The sequence below is a fragment of the Euleptes europaea genome, chromosome 7, assembly GCF_029931775.1.
Source record: "Euleptes europaea isolate rEulEur1 chromosome 7, rEulEur1.hap1, whole genome shotgun sequence".
NCBI classification, from domain to species: Eukaryota; Metazoa; Chordata; class Lepidosauria; order Squamata; family Sphaerodactylidae; genus Euleptes; species Euleptes europaea.
This window is the reverse complement of record NC_079318.1, coordinates 34,200,742-34,211,300: the sequence shown is the minus strand read 5'-3', so window position 1 is coordinate 34,211,300 and position 10,559 is coordinate 34,200,742. Positions and strand designations below refer to the sequence as shown.

The window sequence follows — 10,559 nt, the reverse complement described above, 5'->3', positions numbered from 1 at the left end:
CACATGTAAATCATATGCAAGTCTGAATATGCCACCTGGTGCACACTATCTCAATTGCAATATGCTCTGGCTCAAAAATTATTGATAAAATTTAGCTTCCCAAATCCACATTTATCAACCTCACATGAAAAACTACATTTCAGAATATTTCAGTTTGCTGAAGTGTGTGTCAGTGCTGGGTGCGTTCACTTCCAACTGGAATCTCTGATAGGATCTTATAGAAATAAACCTTTCCTTTATGCAGACACTCAAAGGACCTGTGGAAAACAAATGTATTGTTTTATTTCCCCTAATGCATGTTAAGCCACTGTGTGTTGTGTGTCATCAAGGGACTAAAAGGAAATACTCAAGTATACACATTAAAATGGAGCAATTACTCAACTAATAACTATAAAGAATAAATCTAATATAGGTACAATCAACACGTTTCTATTATAACAGGCACTGATACAATTTAAATTATTCCTCTTTAAATCTGGTTTAGCATGTGCATCATAGAAGCACCATCCCATATTTCACAATATATGTCAGAATTATATTTCAAACTATTTCTTTAAAACAGCATTTTCTGGTTTAACCAAATCTCCATTTGTTAATCAAACAAGTGGATGGCTAGGAAAGCCATTCTTAAAATAGCATGAAAGGATTTAAAACTATTTGTTTAAATAATACCATTTAACACAAATAACATTAATTAATTCACTTTCCAACAAATCAACATTTCCTGTATGTGTATTTAACAGCAGTAAATGAAGGCCTTGCATCTCTTTAAAAAGTCATGAAACAGAAGTCTCCATAATCACATTATCCTATATTTATAAAGGTCAGGGCTAACTTCAGTCTTGGCTCATGGATCCGCTGATATGTATTAAATGTATAAAGAAAGAGCGCATGTTCAACACTTCTTTAAGGTAAGGCATACATTAATCTATGTTAAATTCAGGATCAGGCTGAGAACTTCCTAGTCCAGCGGTTTTCACGAGCACCCCAGGTACCAGCACTAGGTGATTCATGGGAAATTGGTGAGGGATGCACTGCTGGTACCCACTCTACCTTTTGCCTACCCCAATAGGTTTTATGGTATGCATGAATACAAGGTGCGCCATCACATTGGTATTGATGAAATGAGTGATACACTTTATAACTCAAAGAAATCAGCCATACTGCATGTTGTATGGAAACCTGAAACTGGATCAATGTTAATGGTCAATCTGATGGTGTGTTAACGGTGTGGGGGTGGGGGTGAGAAACATGTAAGTGCTGCGAAAATATTTCATTTGACAAAAGGCCCTTTGGGTACAACTTAATTTAAAATGCTAAGAAAATCAGAAAATGCAGACCAACAAAACCTTGCTATGCAAAACTCAAAAGAACATAAAACAACAGGATTACTGATTAGTATACAACAATTCACAAATGCATAATGCACAGAAAGCTCAAATATGCACATCAGAAACTAACTAGCTAACTCGCATATGTTTTTTCTCTTTCTCTCGACACAAACACACACAAATATATGAAGTCTAAGTCAGAATGAAAGCAAATAATATTTTCATCCAATGGCAGTTAGGAAGGAAGCACGTTGTTTCAGTTGCTGATCTGTTTTCACACTGAAAGAAAAAAGGAGAATATTCAGGACCCCTCTCAGTGAAATGCCAACAAAAAAATACAGTGAAAAACATCGTTTAGAAAACAAAGGTTTCAACATGTTTGCATCAGATGCTCTAACTAGTGAACAGGAGCTTTTTAGATGCTATGAAAATGTCATGCAGATATCAAAGAAAGATAGAGCATTAGGATTGTTAAACTGAAAAGAATAAAATATTAAGCACATTAGCTTAATGAAAATACCTATTTCTCCCATTAGAAGAAGAGTTGGTTTTTATATGCTGATTTTCTCTACCACTTAAGGCAGAATCAAACTGGCTATTGCCTTCCCTTCCCCTCCCCACAACGGACACCCTGTGAGGTGGGTGAGGGTGAGAGGTCACCCAGCTGGCTTCGTGTGTAGGAGTGGGGAAACAAATCCAGTTCACCAGATTAGCCTTCGCCGCTCATGTGGAGGAGTGGGGAATCAAACCCAGTTCTCCAGATCAAACTCCACCGCTCCAAACCACTGCTCTTAACCACTTCACCATGCTGGTGTACACCATTAAGTGAAGAAAGGTGCTCTTAGAGAACTGATTAATATATATACACACATACGTTTGTTGGGAAGGGGGTTAGTATTAGCTGTAAGTTGACCAAATGTTTCTTTTGTAACTTGTCTGCTGAGTGTATAAACTGTGGCTGTTAAAGCATGGCTAGAATGTCATTGGTTTGTCCGTTATTTATAATAGGGACAAAACTGGGATTGGAAAACCAAGGGAAGTTTCGCAATGGAAGTGGGTTGGTCCCGCAGGCGGGAGACGACCATGCATTTAGACAACAAGGATTTGCTACATTTGCGGGAGAACCGCAAGACAAAATAGCCATGCGTTTTCTTCCTATGTCTAAATTAATTGAAAGGGTTTTCCTGACTTTCTCGTGTCTTCATATGGCAGTCACAAACAGGAAATATCTTGGGAAAGGTTCTGATCCCCTGAGCGGCAGAGGTGGAGGAAGGAGCTCACATAGTGACGGCTCTGAAGTCATGAGCTGCAACCAGAAGCTACGCAGGGACATTCTGAGACCCTGGGGGCAATATCCATGCTAAATGATGCCCTAAGTCATGTGCCAGAGAGAAGCACTCTTCAGTAACATATAATAGGCAGAGCAGCCACCACTAATACTACAACTCTCAGGCCTTCTTTTTCATCTAACGCTGCTTGGATTGTTTCCATTCGTCAACCAAGTTTACAATCTACACCCACAGATTGACAGAGATAATTGCATTATATAGATCCCATTAAGATACAGCTGTTGTCTTGTGACACCTCGAAGGTATTCATGACTTGGTGGTGGTGATGGATCTAGGGCTGTTTCAGGTGCTCACTGCCCTTTTATACCCCCGTCTTGGCTGCTTGTTGCTAACGTATTTTTAGAGTAATATTTTGACTCTGTTTTACCCCAGCAGCCGCAGAATCACCAGTACACTGAGTAAGAATGGAGGTTAATAACTCTAGCTTTACATAAGAACATAAGAAAGGCCCTGCTGGATCAGACCAAGGCCCATCAAGTCCAGCAGTCTGTTCACACAGTGGCCAACCAGGTGCCTCTAGGAAGCCACTAACAAGACGAGTGCAGCAGCACCATCCTGCCTGTGTTCCACCGCACCCAAAATAATAGCCATGCTCCTCTGATACTAGAGAGAATAGGTATGCAGCATGACTAGTATCCATTCTAACTAACAGCCATGAATACCCCTCTCCTCCATGAATATGTCCACTCCCCTCTTAAAGCCCTCCAAGCTGGCAGCCATCACATCCTGGGGCAGGGAGTTCCACAATTTAACTATGCGTTGTGTGAAAAAATACTTCCTTTTATCTGATTTGAATCTCTCACCCTCCAGCTTTAGCAGATGACCCCGTGTTCTAGTATTATGGGAGAGGGAGAAAAACATCTCCCTGTCCATTCTCTCCAAACCATACATAATTTTATAGACCTCTATCATGTCTCCCCTCAGCCGCCTTCTTTCCAAGCTAAACAGTCCTAAGCGTCTTAACCGTTCCCCATAGGACAGTTCCTCTAGTCCCCTAATCATTTTGGTTGCTCTTTTCTGCACCTTCTCAAGCTCTTTTTTAGATGTGGTGACCAGAACTGTACACAGTATTCCAAGTGTGGTCTCACCATAGAGTTGTACAAGGGCAGTATGATATCAGCAGTTTTATTCTCTATTCCTCGTCTAATTATGGCCAGCATGGAATTTGCCTTTTTTACAGCAGCTGCACACTGGGTTGACATCTTCATTAAGCTATCCACTACCACCCCAAGATCCCTTTCTTGGTCTGTTGATGCCAGCACAGATCCCATCAGTGTATATGTGAAGTTGGGATTTTTTATCCCAATATGCATTACTTTACACTTACATTGAATCTCATTTGCCATTTTAATGCCCATTCTTCCAGTATGCAGAGATCCTTCTGGAGCTCTTCACAGTCCGATTTTGTTTTAACCACCCTAAATAATTTGGTGTCATCTGCAAACTTGGCTACTTTACTCTTTACCACTAAGGCCCTACATTCAGGACCTTTTAAAAACCCAGCTCTGCTGCTTAGCATCATCTAACTATAAAACCCTATACCTCAGTCAAGCAGCCTCCCAACTGGAAAGCACTTGTGGCAATGTTTTAGGAAAAGGTTAACTAAGAGCTACAACTGGGGTCCACAGTGATGCAGATAATGGAAGAGAGCAGAGTGATCCAAACTGTTGCTTTCTTAGAAGCTGTACTGCAGTCATTTACACAATGGCTGTTTACTCTGGCTTAGATGCTGTTGGAAGCAGGTCCCCCCTCATATACACACTTCCCCACAGCATTGTGGTGCTTCTATGCAGTTCCCAGGTATTTCTAATCTGTACTGTGATCCTTCCCCAACCTGCTTTGCTGCAACGTTTTGGGATAGACGTCAGTCGTGGTGGTGCCCATGTAGACAGAAAAATCTGGATCGTTCTGGTCTCGTCCACATCAGTGCCATTTTTCCATACACACACAATACTGGAGGGTTTTAAACAATCAGCAATTGAACATCGTTATTATTCTATCAGGTTCTCTGAATCGCCAAATAGATGTCTAAATATATTGCATTGTATTCTGTCGCCTCCACACAGTGAATGGAATTCAGAAACAGGTGGAAAGGGGAAAGGAGCACTGATGAGAGGAAAGGGGCAAGGGAGAAAGAGGTAAAAGAAGAAGAAACCCCCACCTTATTCAATCTGGTTTAGGTAGGGGCACTGCAACATGTATGCAACTTCCTGCTGCGTTCAGGGTTTTTTGGGCCAGAGGTTTGCCTCAGATGTAGGGTTGCCAACTACAGGCCAGGAAATTCCTGGAGATTTGGCTGCAGAGCTTGGGGAGTTTTGGGAGGGAGCTCCGCAGGGATACGATGCCACAGAGTCCACCCTCCAAAGTGGCCATTTTCTCCAAAGGAACTGATCTCTGTAGTTTGGAGATCAGTTGGAATTCCAGAACTCCACATCCCACCTAGCGGATAACATGTGGGAGATTTTGGGTCACCATTAGATAGCAGCAAACGGTCAGTGGAACAGCTCCTGCAGGAGATTCCAGGATCAATCCTTGGCATCTCCACTAAAAAGACATCTGCCTAAGACTGTGGAAAGCCGCTGCCAGATTGAGTAGACAATACTGACCTTGAAGGACTGATGGTCTGATTCAGTATCAGGCAGTTTAATGTGTTCATGCTGTACTCTTCTTTTATTTACTACTATATAGCAGTGCCATTTAGGTTTTGTGCCTCAGGCTGTTCCCAATTCAGTGAATCCAGAAGGCTCAGATTCAGTGAATTCTTCAAGGATCACCCAATGTACAAGTACTATTCAATTCTGGTAAAATATTCTGATCCATATTGCAGAAGGAACTAGGATATGCTCTACATTATTTTTTGATGTACCGAAAACCATACAGCTGATAATTGGAACTGCTTAGATCAAACTAGGAGCCCCAAAACAACACCTTTCAGATAAGCTGAGGCAAGAAAAAGCCTACATGCTTGTTCTGCACCCCTTGGAAATGGCTCTACCACACTGCTGTAAAATATTTTGCTAAAACAGTCATAAATCTTCAATACTGCACCACAAAATGCATATCCTTGTCATATCTCTGTTAAATTTATTGTGTTTGCATATACTTGAATGTCCGTCCATCCTGCCCCAGAGGGTTGGGTTCCTTTTTAAGAACATTCACTTCAAAAACCAACATATATTCATAAAACACTAGAACAGCAAAATTTAGAAGATGATAAAGATCAAAGTGGTGACCATACAAATCTTTAAATACTAATTTTGATTCATTGTGGATTAACTCTATAGTTCTAAAACTGCCCTCTCACCAGAAAGAACGATGAGTTTCTACAATCTCTTCTCAAGTCATACTGTTGACGGTAGATAGATTATTGTGAATCTTGACATAGCTTTTCATCTCTTATACACTTTGCAAAGAGATCAATCAGTAAATAATAGAGACTTTTCATGTCAACTGCCATTTCAGTTAATTCACAAATTATCTATATTGTTCATACCAATAAGCTTACCATGGTTGAGTGAGAAACTTTTGAGCATACGTAAAAGTAAATGGTGGACATGATGTAGAAATTAGAGAGAAATCAAATGTGCTTTGTAGCCAGTATACATTTTATGTTCACGTTACTGAGCAATTTAAGAAAACCAGTTTAAGCCCCACATTGAAAACATCCTTTGGCACTACCACTAGTAAGCTAAAGACCTAGAATCCTCACTGGAGCAATCGCATGCATTACAGATGCTAGCCATTTTGTTCATTTCTGAGTTAGCAACTCCATTGTTCTGTAGAAGCCCAGGGAGATCAAGGACAGAAGAAATTACATAGTGGGGGACTGGAGCAGCGTCTTTTGGGGCAGTTACTGTCCTATTTATCCAGACCGTTGCTTTCAAACCTGCATTCAGGCCTCCTTGAATGTCTGTATCTAGAGAGTCACCAACCATCACACAATCCTGAGGCTGAACACCCAGAAGTTCACAGCAGTGATGAAATATGGATGACGCCGGTTTCTCTTCTTTCTGCTCTCCACCCACTACGATAGCATCGAAGTAGGGCTGGCAAGCACAAGCTTCGATCTTTTCTCTCTGGGTCTGTGTGTCTCCGTTTGTCAGTAGAAGCAAACGGACAACTTTTCTAAGGTCACTGAGCATCCCTCTGGTCTCATCTGCTAAGGTCAAATGTTTCAGGCGGGTGGTTTTCCAAAGGAAATAACATTCCGAAGCCAGATTGCGATTGGCGTTTCCTCCCTTTGTCTCTTGTATCGCTTCTTCCCAGTGTTGAATCCTTAGGTCAGTAATACACATCTTAGCAGGATCATGACACTCTTTGAGAAGTTTGGCTTGGACTTTATCACAGATCATGTGAGCTTCTCTCTCATCACAGTGATGCACTGACTGCAAAGCATCTATCACCTATTAGCAAAACAGAACCATGTTAGTGTGATGGATTATTTTTCCGGTCCTAGGAAAGAAAATTGTAGCAGTGGAACAAACATGGGGTTAAGAGCATCATTTGCATCAGTGAGCCTTTTAGGATGCTTTTAGTCTTGCTGCGTGTATTTGCAGAGCCTCAGACCAGGTCCCTGGACCCCACACTGAATCTGGATGGGTTCCCTCAATGTCTCTTCTTTAACTCTTACTCATTGTGGGTTTTTAAAAATTTCTTTTCTCTAACGTGTGCTTCTCCATAAGCCTCCTCCACTCATGTCACACTGATATGAGTGAGTGATAAAAGTTTATTCTGCGGCCAAAGGCCATCACAATCCGCCAATCAAAACAACATAAAAATATCATAAAATAACATTAAAATAACTTTAAAACAGTCTGACCCACAAGAAACTAGTATTTAAATATGTTAAGTTCCCTGATTAAAAACAGCGTTAGCTCGGATTTTCTTAGCTGCTAAAGCAAAGAGTGACACTTTGTAGGAAACATCAGGATTGGTGTCTGATAGGAGAAAGAGCAGCTTCTCTGGATCTGGAGAAAGATTTAGGGCCTTTAGAATCGCTCCGAGGAATTTAAGTTCCTCCTTCTGTGTGCTGATGCTGCCCCCGGTAAGTAGAGGGTCCAGGGCTGTAGTACCCTCCAACTCTTCCTCAGGTGGCATCCTTCCCACTCCCCCAGGGCTGCCTCGCCATTTTTCTCCACATGAGGTCCCACACCAGCCTCTTCTGCCTTGCCCTCTTTTGGGCCCTGCCCACCCAACAGCAGTGTTGTGTCACTTCCTGTACAGCCCTGTTTACATTGAGCCAGGCCATCTGGAGCATACTGCTGCCCAGGACTTGTCCCCACACCTGGTTCACACAGCTACTACATTTGGATGCTTTCTTCTCTCGCAGAAGTTACTTGCAGCAAACATGGAATGTGAGCTGCGAGTCCTGTATCTCAACTGCTTCTGCACTGTTCAGAATTTCAACATGTACCTCTAAAGTTACAGAAATGTCTAAAATGGATACCCATGCAATTCCTGCCCTTCCTTATATTGCTCAACCAAATAAACAAAGCCGCCAAAGTGGGTTGCTAGTGAATGTTACACCTACACCTAGAGAAAGCCGTTAGCAATGGGGGTTACTACACTTGTATTCCCAGCGAGTTTGAAAATGTTATAAAAAATACTGCTCACACTTTCTATGTATTCCCACCGATGTATTAAGAGTTTGAAAACGTTATAAAAAATACTGTTCGCACTTTGTTTGGCCCCTTTAGCTGTGACGACCTCTTCCAACCATTCATAAGCCGTGGTATCCAAAAACCCTTTTAAAGCGATATTTTTTATAACATTTTCAAACTCTTAATACATCGCTGGGAATACAAAGTGCGGTAACCCCTAATTTTAGACCTATGCTTCTGTAAATTAGTTTCTGGTAATACTATTGGGCCCTGACCTGGATGGCCCACGCTAGCCTGATCTCGTCAGATCTCAGAAGCTAAGCAGGGTCAGCCCTGGTTAGTCTTTGGATGGGAGACCACCAAGGAAGTCCAGGGTTGCTGTGCAGAGGAAGGCACTGGCAAACCACCTCTGTTAGTCTCTTGCCATGAAAACCCCAAAAAGGGGTCGCCATAAGTCGGCTGCGACTTGACGGCACTTTACACACACACAATGCTATTGGAGTTTCAGTTTTTATACGACACTTGCAACAGTAGTTATCCTGTTGTAACAACATGGTATAACACAGTGGTTCCCAAAGAGGGCAGTACTACCCCGAGGGGGGTGGGATTACCTGGGGGCACTAAGAGGCAAGGGGGCAGCAGGGGGGCGCGAGATGTGGCCCCCTTCAACTGTGTTGTTCACTAATTTACAATAGACCAAGGTAAGGCACCATGCTGGCAAATTTGGTGGAAACTATCAGATCCCCCCCGACTTTGAAGAGCTGGTACCACTGGATCAAGTTCATCAGTTTTGTTGAATAAATTTCAACCAAAAAGTCTTAATTTGATTTTGAACAATGTGCAACTGATTGGTACTATTTTGAAATTTTATTTTATTATCTTCTTTAGTGAGTCATGCAAAACCCCTATTTTGAATAATGCTTTTTATAGGGTAGGGGGTGCTGGGGTCGAGTTCGTGGAACCAGGGGGGCGGTGGCCCGAAAATTTTGGGAACCCCTGGTATAACATATGGGGGTGGAAGAGAGAGAAAAGTTGGTACATTAGAATTTTGTTTATGTAAAGATAAATGTTTGGTTTTTTTTGGGGGGGGCCATCAGGTCAGAGCTGAATTATGGAGACCCCAAGGGGTTTTCAAGGGAAGACACGTTGCCTTTGCTTGCTTCTGTAGCAACCCTGGACTCCCTGGGTGGTCTCCCTTCCAAATACCAACCAGGGCAGACCCTGCTTAGCTTCCGAGATCTTGTTATGTAGAAAATACTCGCAATACTGATAACAAGAAGCTGGAGAAAAAAACAGTACAACTCACTATATTTAAAAATTCATTAACAAAGTGCTAACAATAAGACAACCACAACAAAGTGCAGGATTACAAAAAATTACACACAAAATATATACAAAAATAGTTATTTACAGGATAGTTATCACGAGCATAATAGCAAACTCCAAATAACCAGTCAACAGTCTGTGTCCAAGGCAAAAAAATTCTTCAGATCCAACTATGGACGACAATTTGATTTGACACTTTGTTAAATGAATTTTTGAATATAGTGAGTTGCACTGATTTTCTCCTCTAGCTGCCGAGATCTGGCTCGCCTGGGCCATCGAAGTCAGGGCATAGCCAGAAATGGGATCCCCCACAACCCCAACATGCTGCCTCCTTCCTTCCTGCAGCGCAGTTCTTCCTTGTCCCTTTCGTGCAAGGGGGCGGGGAAAGAGGGGATGGACGTACCGCCTCGATGGCTGCCCTGCTCGCCGCGGCCGTGTCGATCAGCGTGTTGTCCAAGTCGAAGAAGACCGCCTTGATCCCTTGCAGCCCCATGGCCGCCGCCGCAGCTGCTACTGATGCCACCTGCGCTCCGGGACGCCGCCCTCCTCCCGGGCCAGCCAGCGGGCTCGCGCTCGCTGGAAGCGCCCAGGAGCCGCGAGGCTGCACGCGCGGAAAAAGGGGACGATGACGACTGCAGCCGACCAGCTGGGCGCCGCGGCCGGGGACCGCGGCCGGAGTGGTACTGCGCGTGCGCAATGCGTTCCACGGGGTGGCGGACCTCTAGCGCAGCGTCCAATGCACGCCCAAGGGAAGGGGAGGCGCTCGGGGAGATCATGTCCAGCGCTGGAGGAAATCTGCCTTCCCTTTCGTTTTTTGTTTTTTTTAATTTTTATTGGTTTTTAGGATACAAAATTAAAAAGGGACTGGAAAGGGAAAGGGGAAACAAGAAGGAATAGTTTTACAATAGTAGAAAAGGGCAAGAGTCCAGTAGCACCTCAAAGACTAACAAAGA

The 10,559-nt window shown here is 43.0% G+C and overlaps 1 protein-coding gene across 1 annotated transcript; it reads right to left on the bottom strand.

Moving 5' to 3' along the window:
- Positions 1–6,234: 6,234 nt before the first annotated feature.
- On the bottom strand, positions 6,235–10,105 carry NANP (N-acetylneuraminic acid phosphatase). The gene is made up of 2 exons (XM_056852932.1): positions 10,010–10,105; positions 6,235–7,083 (listed from the first exon to the last, which is right to left on the bottom strand). Exons 1-2 carry the CDS (start codon positions 10,097–10,099, stop codon positions 6,361–6,363), a joined length of 813 nt encoding a protein of 270 aa, XP_056708910.1. The 5' UTR covers positions 10,100–10,105; the 3' UTR covers positions 6,235–6,360.
- Positions 10,106–10,559: the final 454 nt, after the last annotated feature.